At 54.6% G+C, this 16,986-nt stretch overlaps 1 protein-coding gene across 4 annotated transcripts; it reads left to right on the forward strand.

The window, feature by feature from the left end:
• The first annotated feature begins 1,895 nt into the window (after positions 1 to 1,895).
• On the forward strand, positions 1,896 to 12,907 carry TSPAN17 (tetraspanin 17). Of its 4 annotated transcripts, none has more exons than XM_027098168.1 (9): positions 1,896 to 2,204; positions 6,403 to 6,453; positions 6,544 to 6,690; positions 7,484 to 7,654; positions 9,359 to 9,484; positions 10,050 to 10,097; positions 10,574 to 10,690; positions 10,777 to 10,838; positions 11,320 to 12,907. In XM_027098168.1, the coding sequence occupies exons 1-9, from the start codon at positions 2,118 to 2,120 to the stop codon at positions 11,354 to 11,356; spliced, it is 846 nt and encodes a 281-aa protein (XP_026953969.1). In that variant the 5' UTR covers positions 1,896 to 2,117; the 3' UTR covers positions 11,357 to 12,907. The 4 variants fall into 4 exon arrangements, with proteins under 4 accessions (XP_026953969.1, XP_026953973.1, XP_026953972.1 ...); XM_027098169.1 differs by adding an exon at positions 2,601 to 2,701 and having other exon boundaries at positions 2,115 to 2,204; positions 10,777 to 12,907; XM_027098172.1 differs by lacking the exon at positions 6,544 to 6,690 and having other exon boundaries at positions 1,993 to 2,204.
• Positions 12,908 to 16,986: the final 4,079 nt, after the last annotated feature.

The following is a 16,986-nucleotide window of genomic DNA, read 5'->3' on the forward strand; positions in this document are numbered from 1 at the left end:
CCAGGACAAGGGGCAGTTCTGGTGGGGGACCCAATGTGAGGGACCAGGGCAACGGAAAGGTGGAGGAAAGCCTGGGCTTGTTTCACCCTGAGGGTTGGGTTGGGTAGAGTGGGGTGAGGTGAGTTATTGGTGGGAGGAGGGCTCAACTGCAGGTGGAAAGATAACAGGAGAGAATCCTAGGATCCAGGACTTACTCCGTGCTCCCCACCTCGGGGAAAGAGGCTAGGTGGCCTGAGGGCCAGACTCTTCCATTTTGGGGGAGGGGGCTCAAGGCCGCTGACCCAGAGCTGGAGCTCAGGGACAGGAGTGGGGGGCTCTCGCGATTGATCACTCTGCTTTAAAAACTTTTATGGATTACCTCTCATCAGATTTGTAGCCTTGGAGCCTACCCTGTATCCCACACCTCCCCTCAGCCAGCTGTGCGTGGGTCCCTAGAGGGGTGGGAGCGGGGGCGGGGGCGACTGATGAGGCCCTGGCCCAGGAGAGGTGGTCAGGCCTTACTCTGGTTCTGCTAGACGATGATTAACTGGAAGGTGATGAAGCTTAAGCCCCTTTCTGTTTCCTAAATAAATACTTTTAAACAAAACCAGAATTATTTTTAAAGAGGACTCTAAAATTGAGTAAAATTCAGGCCCCCCAAACCTTGATCTGCTCTAGTCCTGCCTTGAGAGGGCTCATGTGAGACGCCCCAGGTACCAAGGAGCCTGATCAGGGTGGAAGCTGGTAGGGGGAGAGGGGTTAGATGGTGGGCGGGGGGCTTTAACTGCCAAAGGGGCTTGAGCCAGGGGATGCAGTATATGCCCCTGGCAAAACTGAAGGGGCAGGGAGCAGCAGGAGTGGCCCTCACAAGACCCAGGTGTCATCCACTCTGAGTTTGAACGAGTAGAGGTAGAACTGAATTTCTGGGGCTTCCCTGGTGGCACAGTGGTTAAGAATCTGCCTGCCAATGCAGGGGACATGGGTTCGAGCCCTGGTCTGGGAAGATCCCACATGCACGCAGAGCAGCTAAGCCCGCGAGCTACAACTACTGAGCCTGCACTCTAGAGCTGGTGAGCCACAACTACTGAAGCCCGCTCCACATCAAGAAAAGCCAGCCCGATGAGAAGCCCACGCACGGCAACTAGAGAAAGCCCGCGCGCAGCAACGAAGACCCAACGCAGCCATAAAAAAATTTAAAAAAAAAGAATTTCCATCCAGTGAGGAGCGCTTTTTTAAAAAATTTATTTTTATTGGAGTATAGTTGCTTTACAATGTTGTGTTAGTTTCTACTGTACAGCAAAGTGAATCAGCTATAGGTATACAAATATCCCTCTTTTTTGTATTTCCTTCCCATTTAGGTCACCACAGAGCATTGAGTAGAGTTCCCTGAGCTATACAGTAGGTTCTCATTAGTTATCTATTTTATACATAGTATCAAGTGTTTATATGTCAATCCCAGTCTCCCAATTCATCCCAGCACCCAAAAAGCGCTTCTGATTGGACTCCACTGTAATAAAACGTCCTGCACGTGTGCTAAACACCATCCATATAACCATCCTCCTCTCGCTCACCAGCTCAGTAGTTACTCCTCTCTAGGGATGGGAACAGACGGCAAGGTCGGGGATTGGGGTGGCGCTGGTCCTGAGCTTTGCGGTGTGGGGGGAACTAGGGGTCTTTCGTGTCTGCGACTTGCGGCGCCCTCAGCATCTCAGGTTGGTCTGAAGGACGCTGCAGCGGCCAGCGCATAGGGAGGAGTCAGGCCTAGAGGCTAGCCTCCGAGAGGGCTGAGTCGGGCTGTGGGGAGGGGCCTGTATGGGGGTGGGGTCCGGAGGGGACAGTCGGGAGACTGGGCTCCAAAGGGGAGTAAGGCTGGGGGCGGAGCCTATGGAGGGGGCGGAGTCAGGCCTAGAGGTGGGGCTCTGAGGGGGACCAAGCAGGGGGCGGTCCGGGAGCCGAGGGCGGTCCCTGCGGGGCGGACCCTGGGGGTCGGGCGGGGCCCGACGGGCGCTCTGGGTGGCCGCAGCCATGAAGCCGCAGCCGCCGGGCTAGGCCCCGGGCGGCTCCAGCCCCGGGCGGCCCGCGGAGGGCTGGGCCCAGCCCCCGGCTCCGGTTCCCGGGCCGGCGGGCGGCCGCTCACCATGACCGGCAAGCACCAGCACTTCCAGGAACCCGAGGTCGGCTGCTGCGGGAAATACTTCCTGTTTGGCTTCAACATCGTCTTCTGGGTGAGAGCGGGGTGGGTTCTGGGCCCTGTGCTGGGGATGGCGGGAGAAGGAGGCTCAGTCCCCTACTAGGGGGAGACACTCTCTGCCACAAGGGCTTGGGACCGTCCCCCCACTCCTTCCTCCCATTCGCACCTCCACGCCCACCCCCAGGACCACCCAGGGGAACTACGAAGAGGCCCGGATTGCAGGGGACGGGTCCCAGCCACTGCGGTAGTGGCGGGGGGGGGGGGGGGACACTCTTCCGGGGTCTTCCCGAGGCCCGGCCGAGAAATGGGAGGTGTTTCCGTGAAGACCCCATGGGCACGCTTAGTGCGGGCGCCCCCTCTCCCTCCCAGCCCCTTTGCTACCCGGGGGTGTCAGGGATACGCGGAGCCCCACCCCTGGTTTTACCCGTAGGGATGAGAGCCACCTCGAAGGACGGGATCCCGTCTCCTGCCCCTTTACCTCTCCAGTACCTGGGCCTGCTGCCTCGCCTTAAGCTCCTACAAAGGGGGAGGGTAGGTCAAAGGTCGAAGCCCCACCCCCACCCCAAAGAGGCTTGCGGGCAGGGAGGGCCAATCGCCCTAGTTCTCGGCCGGGGACAGGGGATGTTTCCTGATGAGAGGCCAGGAGAGCTGGCCCTGGGGAACAGAATTCAACATCCACAGCTGACCAAACCGAGGCTCCAGGGCAGGGCTGCCCCTGCCTGGAGAAGGGAGCTGCTGGTGCCCCTTCCAGGGTGGCATCTGTAGCCCTGGGCCCTGCCAAGTCATCTTTCCCTTCTCCCTCTTCATCCCATATCTCCAAGGCTACTTGCTGCCTCTGCAGTCTCTGCTTCTGACGTCTTGGGTCAGAATGCCAGACCCATTCAGTTTTGTTTATCAGGACTCAGTGGCACTGCCCTTTACCCACATGCTGCTCATGCAATGTGGGTGTCCTTTGGCCCCAGCAGTGCCCAGCCTCGAGGGTGTGAGCCATGTGCAGAGAGCACTAGTCAGGGAAGTCTGAGGCTCTGGGTGAAGCAGGCCTAGCTGTGAGACAGTGGGCAAGTCACTTCTCTCTGGGCCTTAGCTTCCCTGGCAGCGAGTGGGTGATAATGAAGCCTGCCCCTCAGGACTGTTAGGCAGATTAAATGAATTATAACTTACTGTATTCTTGCAGCTACTTTATTATCTACATTTTACAGGTGAAGGAACAGGCACAGAGAAGTTAAATCTTTTAACCCAGAGTCACACAGCCAGTAAGTGCAGAGCCAAGGTGACAGCTCAGTGGGCAGTAGATGGAGGTGAGGCAGAGCATTAAGCAGAGGGAACCCCCCCAGATGTCAAGGGGCGAGAGGCATGAGAGACCCAGGCTTGTTCCAGGGTCCTCCAGGATGGGGAGCCCGAGTGTGAAAGGCCCCAAGTCTGGGGCAGAGAGTTTGAGTTTTATGTTGAGGGCAGAGGGTAGCACTCAAGGCTTCAGTGCTGGGTGATGGGTATGTTCTAGCTTCTGTTTTGGAGGCAGATCTGCCTGGCTGACATGGGGAGGGTGAGTGAGGGGCAGGGTTTGGAGGTAGGGAGACCAGGGAGGAGGGCTGGGGCAAAGTTGGGGTGGTGGCAGGTGGGAAAGGTGAGGAAGGCTCCAGGGTAAGTTATGAGGCTGAACTGACAGGACTGGGCCACTTGGGGGTTTGGTTTTGGGTCAAGGTGGCCTGAAGGAGGTACCTGTGAAACAGGCCCAGAGATTTTTTTATTTTAATGGAAAGCAGACCCTTATGTTACCCTGCTCAGAACCTTCCAGTTTTTTCTCACTAGAATACAGTCCAGACTCCTCCCCGTGGCCCACAGCACCCTGTGGTGTCTGGCCTTGCTGCCCTTCAGTTTGTCCCTTGCACTGCCAAACATGATCTTACCTCTGGGCCTTTGCCAGTACTTCCGCCTAGAATTCTCTTCTCTTCAGTGCACCTTTTCATCATTCAAACCTCAGCTAAAATGTCACCATGCTCCCTAACTGAAACATGCCCCCACTACCCTATTAACTCCCCATTTCATCACCCTGTTTGATTTTCTTTAAAGGCTCTGTTGGTATCTGAAATTACCTTGTTTGCTCACTGTGGATTTCCCCCACTGGAGTGTAAACTCCATGAGGGCTGAGAGCTCATGTGTCCTATTCCCTGATGTATTTCTGGTGCATGGAATGGATCCTGGGACATGGAGGCGTTTGCAGCAGGCAGGTGGACTAAGGGCTCTAGAGCCGGGGAGAGGTTTGGGTGGAGATCAGGAGATGCCAGTGTCACGATGGGGTGAAAGATGAGTGTGAGAAAAAGAAGACTAGAAGGCTGAGGTTGGAACCTGGTGGGGGAGGGGGGTAGCCATGTGCATGGCGCAGGTGAAGCAGAGCACTGTAGGAGGGAGGCTGAGAAAGGGCAGGAGGAGGAACGGCGTTGCGTTAACCATGGAGAGGTTTGGGAAAGAGAAAATAGTGATCATTCACCTAAAGGCCACGGCGGGTCAAGTGGGATGAGGCAGGAGAAGTGATGTTTGGTTTCACATCCCAGATCCAGTGTGGGGGAGGGAAGGAAAAATATTTCTAGAAAAAGAGTACAGCAGTGGGAGGAGCCTGGGGTTGGAGAGGGGAAGGTGCTAAAGGTGGCAGGTCAGGGGTGGAGCTGACTGAGGCTCTGTGCTGAGGGGAAGGAGCCTGTAGAGAAAGCAGGTGGGAGAGGGAGGTCTGAAGGAGTGGGGTCGCAGCCTTGGGCTTGGGCCAGAGGGGCACTCTCCCTCTGAGACTAGATGTCCTGCCCAGGTTCAGGCAGCTGCCCTCGATATCCAGGGCTCTTCCTAGTACGGAAATGAGGTGGGATGGTGGGTGGTGTTTAGAAGGCCTAGGCTGGTGCCACTCTGCTGATACGGGGCTGAATTGGGATTCCCTGTCATTTAGGGGTCTTTGGCTGTGAACTATAAACGTACTCTGCCAGACAGAGGTTGAAAGGGTGGGACGGGAGTGAGGTGGAAGTCACAGAGTTGCAGGGCAGCAGGAGGACCAGACTTGGGAGGGGGCAGAGAGGATGCCAGGAGCCTGGAACCCTAACATAGGCCTGGGGTGAGAACAGAGGCTCAGGAAACAGCTGCTGCCACTTGGTGGGACTGTTTTGGCCATCCTCTGCTCCAATTCTGAGTTCCAAGAAGGGGCCCGCCTTTGTCCGTCTTAGGGCTGGGGACGGTTCAGTCTTCCAAGCTGTGTCCTGTGGGAAGAAACACTGAGATGCATTCTTGGGAAGATTGAAAGGACCCTGAATGTAAATTGATATAGCCACTATGGAGAACAGTATGGAGGTTCCTTAAAAAATTAAAAATAGAACTACCATATGACCCAGCAATTCCACTACTGGGCATATACCCTGAGAAAACCATAATTCAAAAAGAGTCATGTACCAAAATGTTCATTGCAGCTCTATTTACAATAGCCAGGACATGGAAGCAACCTAAGTGTCCATCAACAGATGAATGGATAAAGAAGATATGGCACATATATACAACGGAATATTACTCAGCCATAAAGAGGAACAAAACTGAGTTATTTGTAGTGAGGTGGATGGACCTAGAGACTGTCATACAGAGTGAAGTAAATCAAAAAGCAAAAAACAAATACCATATGCTAACACCTATATATGGAATCTAAAAAAAAGAAAAGAAAAAAAATGGTCAGAAGAACCTAGGGGCAAGACGGGAATAAAGATGCAGACCTACTAGAGAATGGACTTGAGGATACGGGGACAGGGAAGGGTAAGCTGGGACAAAGTGAGAGAGTGGCATGGACATATATACACTACCAAACGTAAAATAGATAGCTAGTGGGAAGCAGCCGCATAGCAGAGGGAGATCAACTCGGTGCTTTGTGACCACCTAGAGGGGTGGGATACAGGGGGTGGGATACAGATGGTGGGAGGGAGACACAAGAGGGAAGAGATATGGGGACATATGTATATGTATACCTGATTCACTTTGTTATAAAGCAGAAACTAACACACCATTGTAAAGCAATTATACTCCAATAAAGATGTTAAAAAAAAAAAAAGAAGAAAGGACCCTGGATCCCATTTACAGCCCTTTCCCCTCTTTCTCTCTTTCTCCCTGGCTTCCTGAAGACCCTGAGCAGTAGTGGGGAGGGGGCTCTGCTGGGGGTGGGGAAGGATGCTGGTGCCCCAGCCCTCAGCTCTTTGCTGCTGCTTCTGCAGGTGCTGGGAGCCCTGTTCCTGGCCATTGGTCTCTGGGCCTGGGGTGAGAAGGTAAGGCGGTGGGGTAGGGTGTGGGGCTGCTCTGGGTCAAGATGGTGGGAGGGCCAGCTCCCCCCATTTGCCTCTGCTCGCCCTTCACAGGGTGTTCTCTCCAACATCTCGGCGCTGACAGATCTGGGAGGCCTTGACCCTGTGTGGCTCTTTGTAGTGGTAGGAGGCATCATGTCGGTGCTGGGCTTTGCCGGCTGCATTGGGGCCCTCCGGGAGAACACCTTCCTGCTCAAGTTTGTGAGTGCCCTCCCACTGGGGACCCCAACCTCCTCCCACCCACTTCTTGCATAGTTCATGCTTAATAATGGTAGTTTTATTATTATGTTATTGTAACAATAATCACTAGATTTGTATTCTCCACGTTTATAGTATCCTTTCTGTTGTACGGGGCCGAAACCTAGTGGCCTAAGCTAAAAGGGGCACTAAGAAAGCCCAAGGGCGTGTTAACTGCCAGCGCATTTGGATCCAGCAGCCACCACAGTGTCACTTGTCCTAGTCGCTCTGTTTCTCAGCTCTGTCCCTCTGGGTTGGCTCCAGTCCTCTTGGGGTGGAAAGATGTCCAGGAATGGGTGGGTGCTGGCTTCAAGCTGCCCTCCCAGGAACTCCTGATGGAGGCTGAGTGAGGCTCTCCCTTCCCAACCATTCTGCCCAAGTACTTCAACTGCATCTCCTTAGTCCTGATTGGCTGCCTCTGGACCAATCCCTGTGGTCCCAGGGGAGGTAATGCTCTGATTGGTGGGATCTTGACGCATGCCCAGTCCTCTATGTGGGAGTGGGAATGGGAAAAGAGGTGGAGGTGGCTCCTGCGTAGCAGCAGAAACTGAATGTGTGTGTGGAGAGTGGTTTCTCAAAGACAACAGGGTAGGTAAGAACAGCACTATCTTTTTTCATCATAAAACAATACTAACATGATAGAAGGTGGGGACTCTGGGCTGTCTTGGGTCAGGGTGCAGGAGGTTGGAGCCCCACCCAGTGGCAATCCCAGACCCTGTATCTCTGACCCCCACTGTCTGTGTGCCCCCAACCCCAGTTCTCCGTGTTCCTTGGCCTCATTTTCTTCCTGGAGTTGGCAACAGGGATCCTGGCCTTCGTCTTCAAGGACTGGATTCGAGACCAGCTCAACCTCTTCATCAACAACAATGTCAAGGCCTATCGGGACGACATTGACCTCCAGAACCTCATTGACTTTGCTCAGGAATACGTAAGTCCAGCATCCAGCTCTGACCACATGCAGGAGGCACGTGCTGGACAGATGAATGAGGGAGCAAGCTCCCTGTGTGCTGGGTCTGTTCCCTCGCCCACCAGGCCAGGCAGGCCCCAAGGAAGTGAGCCAGGAGGGCCCCTGTCTGAGAGGAAGCCAGCCCCTCGTGATCTCCATGTGCCTAGCCCTGCATGGTCACAGCATTGGGGAACAGAGGCCAGAGGATCCAAACTGGCAGCTCCTAGGCTGGGCTTACAGAACACTTAAAGGAGGAAACGTGGCATAAAAATATAGATTTCTTCTTCTACTAAACTGGGCCCACAGTATGGGCTGGCGCTACATTGCCACTGCCCCCTTTGCTGGTAGAGGGACTGTTTGCCCCGTCCCCGCCACTCTATTTTATTATACCTGTCGGCCCTCTTCCCTCATTTATATTATTCGTTTGGCCTCTGAACATATTCGAGTTTGAGACCTGCCCCCCAGAAGCTCTGCCCTCAAGCTTGCAAACCTAACCCCTGTGAAGAAGCAGTCAGTGAACAGTTCACAAAATCCTAGACACCTCCCGCCTGCACATTCTCACCCACTCACACGCGTAGTCACACACACTCAGAGTCATACTCCTTTGGTGCCATCCACCCCAAGAACTGCTCTGGGATCCAGAGGTGAACCAGAGCCGGTGCCTGCTTTGAGGAGCTCTCAACCCAGGGCAGAAGTAAACAGAGAGGCAGGTGGTTAGGATGTGATTTATTTGTTCATTCAACACAGAATTGTTATGGACCTATTCTGTGCCAGGCTCTGGGCTAGGGGCTGGGGGGGGGGATTCAGAGGTGAAAAAAGCTGGGACCTGTGTTTGTGGGGTTGGTAGTCTGGGGGAAGAGACAGATGATAAAAGAGCAAAACAAACAAACGTGTGTGTGTGTGCATGTGTGTGTAGAATTATAAACTGTGGTAAGGGCTGAAATGGGGAAGCCCGGAGAAGGCGAAGGCTTCTTGGGGGCAGCCTTGGGAGAGGAGAAGGCCTCTCAGGACCAGCCTTGAGCTGGTCCCTTGAGGGCCAGCTTTTTAGCAGCCTGTGCCATGTCAGTGAGTTAAGGCTGTGTGCTCCTGTCTCCCCACTAGATCATGAGCTCCCTGCTTCATTGCAGCCCCATGATGTGCTGGGTAGGGGTAATGGTGATACAGGTGCTGACAGCAGCATCTGTAAAGTGGAATGGGATCATTGTGAGGGTGGCAGGATTGCCCTCCTGTCCTGGCAGAGAGGAAGAGAGAAGGTCTTCTGTAAAAATCGCTGGGGCAAGTGTGGGGAGACGGGTCACAGATGTGGGGTTCAGTGGTGCCTTTCCCCACAGGGTTTGTTGAAACTCGAACCCCTCAAGGTGGCCTGGAGGAAGCCACAGTCCTTGGGCCACCATCCCTGCCCCCTCCCTTCCTTTTCTCATCCTCTCTTAGACTAGGGGACAAGCTCAGGAGCCCCTTCCTACTCCACCCAGCCCCCACCAACCCAGGCAGGAGCCTCAAGCTGCTCTGGTGGCCCTGGGCCCAGGCCTGGCCTGTCTGTGGCGGAGCTACCCGCCTGCCTGGCTGCCTCTAGGCCCCCTCCCGGCCAGCCCAGCCCTGTCTTCCTGCAGCCTGGGCCTGTCCCCAAACAGGATGGGGCTCCTGGACTGGGCCTGGCTCACCTGGGGTTCTTCTCCCACCCGCTAGTGGTCTTGCTGCGGAGCCCGAGGGCCCAACGACTGGAACCTCAATATCTACTTCAACTGCACTGACGTGAACCCGAGCCGGGAGCGCTGCGGGGTGCCCTTCTCCTGCTGCGTCAGGGACCCTGTGGTGAGTGGGGCCTGGTGAGGAGGGGTGGGCCTCGCAGTTCGCAGGCGCAGTCTGGGAAGAGCCCATCCCCGGGCTGGCTCGACTCCACCCTGCTCTGGGGGCTGTGGATGTGGATGTCGGGGGAGGTCAGCTTACATAGGAGTAGCCCTGTGGGCTGGGGAGTTTGTGTCCATGGGCAGTGCTGAGGCCTGTTGGATAGGGACTGCTCCTCTTGGGCCACCATGCTGGGGTGGCAGGGTTGGGGGTTCTGACCCTTTTATGGCTTTCTTTAGAGCAGAAGCTTCTCTCGGTGACACCCCTCCAGTCACAGTGCACAGGGACAACGAGGGCCAGGTTTCTTCCCATTCTTATAAAACTCGAGCAGTCAGGGTTCCTAAAACTGAAGCAGTTCAAGCTGGTGTTGTGGCCATGCGCCCTGGCATCAGGGAAAGAGGTGCACGGGTCCCAGCCAGCCTAGCTTAAGGAGCGGTGGACGCAGCGGAATCCACGGTTCCATCTGCTTCCCCTGAGACCCCATGGATGCCCCCCCCCCCACTGAGTTGCTCACTGGCCTGTTTCTTCTCAGGAAGATGTCCTCAACACTCAGTGTGGCTACGATGTTCGGCTCAAACTGGTGAGAGGGGAGGGGACAGGGCTGGGGGCAGCTGGGGGCACTGGGATCGGAAGGGGGGGGTCCCCTCTAGGCTCTAAAAGGCCTCAGGGATTCAGGGGAGGGGATGCTGAGTCCTAGGAGGCACGCGGGGCTTGGTACAGCCAAACACAAGGCAGTGGACTCCACTAGAGGGAGAAAACAGTAAGACATGGATAAAGAAATACGAACAATAATGTGACAATTTCAGCTAAGCACTTGGAAGAAAATAAAATCAGAGAAGTGATGGGATTGAGGCAGGGCAGTCAGGGAAGGCCTCTCGGAGGAGAAGGCATCTGTGCTGAGACCCCGATGAGGAGAAGGCCCTGTGGTTGAGCTCCAGGCTGCAGGCACTAAGGTGTAAGGTCCTGGGCGGAGCTGAGCTTGGCAAGCTGGACTGAGATGGGGCCTGCAGTGGTGGTGGGTGGGCTGAGCCGAGCCTGGTGCCCATCTGTCCCCAGGAGCTGGAGCAGCAGGGCTTCATCCACACCAAAGGCTGCGTGGGCCAGTTTGAAAAGTGGCTGCAGGACAACCTGATCATCGTGGCTGGGATCTTTGTGGGCATCGCCCTCCTCCAGGTACCACTGTGGCCCTGCATGCCCTCACTCTGCCCTGGACAACCTGCCCTGCCAGTGGCCTCTCCCTCACCTGCTCTCCGTTACAGATCTTTGGTATCTGCCTGGCCCAGAACCTCGTGAGTGACATCAAGGCAGTGAAGGCCAACTGGTGAGGCTGCCTCGCTGGCCATGGCCACTCGCCTGGCTGACCCAGGGACCCCCCCCCCCCGCAACTCTCCCCATGATGGGCAAGGCTGCAGGAGGTGTTTCTGCTTGGACCTGAACCCCACATGGGGCTTGCGTGCCTCTGGGCTGTGCACCCATGGAGAGAGCTGCATGGCTCTGCCCGGGCTGCCTGTCCTGTAGCTGTGTGCACGGAGGGTGGGTGTGGCCAGTGGGTGTGCACAGGGAGCCGCCATCTCAGCTGTTGTTGGGTGGTTGGCTCTCCAGGGGACTAGGACGGGCACAGCTAAGGGGGCAGGCCAGGTGGGGTGGGCTTGGGGCCTGCTGTTGCGTGGGACACAGCCTCATGTATCTCAGAGCTCTCTCCACTAGCTGTGACCTTGACCCTGCCAGGAGCCCACTTCAGCCTCAATGTCTCAGACTCTAAAATGGGTCCAAGAATTTTCTCTCCCTTGCTTGCCTCTCAGGATCAAACATGATGACGGCTACAGACTACTCAAATAAACAAAACCTTGAAAACCACTGGCTTCCGCCCGGCATCTTGAAGGTTCTGTCAGCTGCAGGTTCTCAGCAGAGCTCTCCATCTTGGGCCCCAGCCTGGAGCCATCCGCCAATGTGTTTTCTTGGCCTGGGTAGTATATACATTTGAGACAACCTGTAAAACTTGGAGTATTTCACATAAAAGTCCAGGTCCCCAGCTTCTTGTGAAGATTGGCCATCTGGCCACAGCAGCTCTTGGGACATCGTCTCCTGGGTCATGTGCTTCCTGTTCTCTGAGGGACCCACCTGGCCTGTGCTGCTCACCCTGTAGGTTGGGGTTGGCCTCCCCACTGCTGTAGGGTTTTTCCCTGCAACCACTGCGAGGCTGCCGTGGGCTAAGCCTGGGGTGAGGCACCAGGATGTGAAGAATGGGGAGGCTGGACCCTGCCGTGAAGAGGCCACACAGCCTAGGAGGAGTCCAGCCACACTGGAGACTGAGATGGGTGCCCAGGAGAGTGGCTGAGGGGTGGAATGGAGATCAGGAATGTTTGGGGAAGGAAGTAGTTGGAAGTTGAAAACTTGGCACACATGGGGTTGGGGGGAGCCTGCTTTGGGACCCATGGTGGTTGACACGGGCTCACTTGGAATCAAATCAAAACTCTTCATGGAGGCCTGCAGAGCTGCCTCATGGCCACCAGAGGGCACACCAGCAAGCTTTGCCTGGGTCTGGCTGCTTCGTCCACAACCTCACTCTGGTACAGCCAAGTGCCTGGTGTGTCCACCCAGCTTACCAGTACTTTGGGTTCAGGGAATTTGAGAACTTTGAAAGGAGCAACTGGCTCAGACTTGTGAAGTCTGCTGCTCTCAGCTCTGCCTCTTAGCTGCATGAAGGGGTGTGTGTAGAGTGACTGCCGCACCCATCCCTAGGGTGCCCTTTGTGGATAAAAGGGGGGATTTGGGCTGGTTCACAGATCTCTTACTCAGATGCTCTTAAGGTTGTATAAATGAATGAAGTAGGCCTTTGACTTGTGAGGTCTTTGCAGTGCAACTGACTTTCCTACTGTTCCTGAAGACTACACAGAGAGACATTGCTTTATAATGAAAAATATTTGGACCATCAAGTTGACAATGGCAGCTGACCTTGAGGTACAATAGAGTGGTGGGGACTGGCAAAGCACAGGTCCCCATCTGAAGTTGGTGGTTGTCATTTAGTTGTGGCTAATTGCTATAAAGTGGGAATGCAGGTCTAATGTCAGAAATCTGGAGAAGCCAGAGATCCAGGCTTTTATGTGAAATATTCCTATTTTTAAGGTGTTGACAACTAATGAAAAAAAAATGCTGCAAGCCCAACAAAAGAGGAGGGAGCCAGCTTTGGCCCCTGTGTCACTACGGTTCCCTCTGGGATAATCACCCATTGGGGTCCTGGCTGCTGTGCCATTCAGGGGTGCTGGGAGCTGCTGCCAGGAGGGGAGGGTGTGGGGTATGCAACCAGCATTGTAGCTCCCAGACACAGGCTGGACAGTGTCCTGGGGTCCCTGACACGTACCAGTGGAGTACAATAAATGGAGCTCACAATATTGTGCACGTCTTGAAATTTTTAATTTCACAAGCTTTTACTTTTCATTTTCTCCCTCAAACCTCACAACCCCCTTGTGAGGTGGAGACTCTTTTCCTGATGAAGAAACTGGGCTCAGAGAGGGGAGCGAGTTGCCCACCACACAGCTGGAGGAGGCACCCAGATCTGAGCCTTCTCGCCGGAGTTCTGCACCAGACCCGTCCTGCCTTTCTGATGCATTTGGGTGACACCTGCATACTTGAAGTGTGAACCAGTAAGGGACAGCAAGGGATCGTTCCCCAAGCATGAGTTGAGCTTCCACACAGGTGCCGGGGATGTGGAGGAGAGAGAAGGGCAAAGTCCCAGCCCTCATGCTGCATTCTCGTGGGGGAGACACAAGTAGGCAAATAAGCATTTTTGTTAGTAATATAACCTATGAAGAAAATAAGAGTGATGAGCTAGACAGTGATGGTTGGAATGCCTGTGAGAAGGGACCCCTTGCTGGGGTGGTGGAAGAAGTCCCATATCTGGGAAGCTCCAGGGGAACAGTGTTTCAGGTTTTGGTACCAGCTGCCCTAGAGGCCCTGAAGCTGGGTAGGCTTGGCATAAGGGAGGCTGGGGTGCTGGAGAGGTGCAAGTGAGTGAGGGGCAGAGGGCACGGACAGAGGGAAGTGGTAGAACCAGGATATATTTGGAAATAGGACTGATGAGATGCATGGGCATGACTGGAAGGAGTGGTCATGAGCTTGGCTGCGGACCCAGAGTTCTCCAAAGCTCAGTTCTGCTGCAGGACATCCATCCATCCATCCACTCAGGCCCTGACTGGAGGCTGGGGTTGCTGAGGCAGCTCAGACTTGCCCTTCCCCTCCCAGAGCCCATGGTTTCCTGGTAGAGGTAGTGGTGCAATGTGCATGTGGTGACGAGCACATGATGATCACTGCACGTGGCGTTTCATGCTGGTGAGAGACAAATCTTCTGTCCCCAAAGTAGAACTTGGAGCAGTTATTTTCCTTGGACTGAGGAGCCCTTACCCAGATGGGACCTCTCCGGATGTGTAGAAAACACAAGGAAGCTTATAAGCTACCTACTGCCCATCACACTAGGATCCCTGGGACATGGGGACCAAGGTCACCCTCCCACCCACCGTCAGGGACACTGGAGGTGACAGAGGTGGGCATTGTCTTGCAGCCTGGGAGACCCTCAGGAGCCATGGGCCTACCTAGTCTAACCAGAGGAGAGGCTGCCAGCAGCTCCCCTATCATCTTGGCAGGAGGGCATCTTCTGATATCAAGCTACCTTGTGCGTGGGGGGAGGGCGGGGGAAGAACTGGAAGGGACAGATTGAGCCGGACCATTGAGCCCTTGGATCTCTGGACGAGGAGGTCAGATGGGCTATGGAGTCCGGGGCCAGGGTTCACTTCCAGAGGGTGGCTGGCGCATGCCTTGGAAAGAGACACTCCTGGCGGCCACCAGAGGGCACCAAAGCGCAGCCCACGCAGGCAGCAGAGTCAGCTGTGGGCAGAGAGGGGCTGTGGGTCGTTGGAGGGAGGTCCGCGTGGCTAAGCAAAGACATGCCACCTTCCAGAGACCTGGGGGCCCACCCTGTTGGTACCAAATCCAGACCTTGCCACCCTCTGCTTTATTCTCCGAGGACTTAGAGCAAATGACACTGCCTGCCCCACAGATGCCTCTCCCAGTGCAGTGCTCAGGGAGACCTGAGCCCACCTTCCCATCCCTGAAGGCAGTGATGTCTGCCAGATGGAGCTGGGAAGGGGGTCACTTTCTCTAGGAGGTTGAAGCGACATGCTCCAACGCATACACGTCCATTCGCTCATTCAGCCAGATTTACTGAGCACCTAACTGTGTGCCAGACGCTGTGGTGGGCACTCGGGATACATAAGGGAACAAAACGAGACCCCCATCCTTGTGGTGCTTACAGTCCAGATCAGGGTTGGCAACCTTTGTCTGCAAAGGGCCAAATAAATATTTTAGGCTTTCAGGTCATACAACCACTCAACTCTGCCTTTATAGCAGAAAGCATCTCTTGACAAGACGAACGAATGGGCTTGGCCATGTTCAAATAACATTATCTGGACACTGAAATTTGAATTTCATATAATTTCCATGTGTCACAAAATACTATCCCTCTTTTGATTTTCAACAATTAAAAAACATAAAACCATTCTTTTATATATAGCTCTGGAGCTGTGTAAAAACAGGCAGTGGGCCAGATTGGCCTCACACACAAGCTGGTATAGCCATCCCCCACTGCCCCCTCCCCCCAGGAAGGGAGAAGACCAGGCACAGTGAGCCTCACTGCTGTGGAAATATGAGTGAGCAAGGGGCCTTGGGAGTGTAGGGGCTAGGTCAGGCCTCGGCACTAAAGAGGGTGGTCAGAGGGAGCCTTGATGAGACAGCAAGATAGAGCAATGACTTTTTATATTAACTTTAAATCATTTTGGTAGCACAGGTAAAAATAGGAACCCAGTCTACTTAAAAAATGGATGACTCTAAGGTCCCCTTACTGCCCTATTCTATTCCCCTCTCCTCTCCCTGTGATGTTGAAGCTGTGAGCTATAGATCCCTCTGGACCACTTACATTTTAAAAATTTCCTCCTCATATTATGCACTCAGAGACAGTGTTCAGCATCGTGTGTATGTGTGTTAAGTGGCGGGATACTGTCCGCATCTTGCTGGGCTAGCTTTCCCCCCACCGCTCCCCACACACACACCAGTGATGTGTTTTGAAGACAGAGTCACATTTGTGCATGTAAAGCTGCTTCATTTCTCCACTTCGGGGGTGTTCCCTGCGGGGATAAGCCATGTTTTACCTCTCCATCCCTTTCCTTGACTGCCCATGGATAGTGGACAGTCAAGCTCTTCCCACTTTGGGGCTCTTCCGCCACAAGGCTCTGGTGAGAGACACAGCCGGGCCTCCTCTCCTGGGGTTCCAGCTGGAGCAGCCACTGTTCACTGCACAGGACGAGGGCTACAAGGGAGGGTGGCTCGAAGTCGGGGCTGATGGCAGAGGTGGGCCCAGCAGGTCCCTTCCTGTGCCTAGGGGCATCATTTCTGCTCCTCAGCCCAGGCACCGGCCTGGTAGGCTGCATTACCACAGATCTGGGACCTGGAACTCAGCCCATCAGAAGTGTGAAAGCCACACAATTAGTCCCTTGGCACTGTGAAGGCTGTTGCCACGGTAATGCCTCCCTGGTCCTTCGTACAGCCATGCAGATAGATGGGGACATCAGCCTCCTGCATACAGAGGGGCCTGCGCTGTGGCCTGAGAGAGGGTCCTGCCCTTGATCGAGGCTGTTATCTTAGGCTCCTGGAGGCCTGGATGCACCTGGACACCTGGGTCCTGCTTCCAGGAATGATCCTCTAGGAAGTAGCTTTTGAGGTCTGCCTCCCACTAAGGCCAAATGCTCCCCAGGCTGCTCCAGCATGCCCCATCCCTAATCTGTGGGCATCTCCTGGGAATCATGCCTTGCGGGGGAGTCCCAGCAGAGGGACCACATGGAATTCCAGCCAGCTCACCCATCAGCCAACATTTGCCAGGTACCTTTGTGTGCCAGGCTGGGAATTCTGCAGTGGCTCCAACACAGTGTCTGCCCTCAGGGGGCTCATGGTCTGGTGGGAGATGCAGACAGGTGAATCACCAGTCTTCATGAGTGATTTATTTGTTTGAATAGATGGTGCAGGCATGTGGTTAAAAACTGCAAACTGCGTGGAAGTCTCTGTGCAAATCTTCCTCTCGCCCCTGTCTCCCAGTCTCCTGCCCCTCCCCAGAGACAGCCACTGCTGTCAGCCCTGTCCACTTCCCTGGAGATGGTCTATGCATTCAAAAGCAGATCTCCTCAAGAAACAAAGCCAGCCAGAACCCAATCCACATCCTGCACCACTGGCGGCCTCTGTCTGCATTTTTCACTGACCAGCATTTCTGGGAGATAATTACATATCAATATGTAGAGATCCACCCAATGCTTTTCAAGAACAGCAAACCCATAATAATAGCAAGAACTTATACTTACTCTGTGCTGGACGCTCCTCTAAGCACTTTATTTATATTAACTGATTGACTCCCCGCAATAGCTTGGAGA

This window comes from Aethalodelphis obliquidens, unplaced genomic scaffold, assembly GCF_003676395.1.
Source record: "Aethalodelphis obliquidens isolate GAN/ISIS:26980383/991018 unplaced genomic scaffold, ASM367639v1 scaffold121, whole genome shotgun sequence".
Lineage (NCBI taxonomy): Eukaryota > Metazoa > Chordata > Mammalia > Artiodactyla > Delphinidae > Aethalodelphis > Aethalodelphis obliquidens.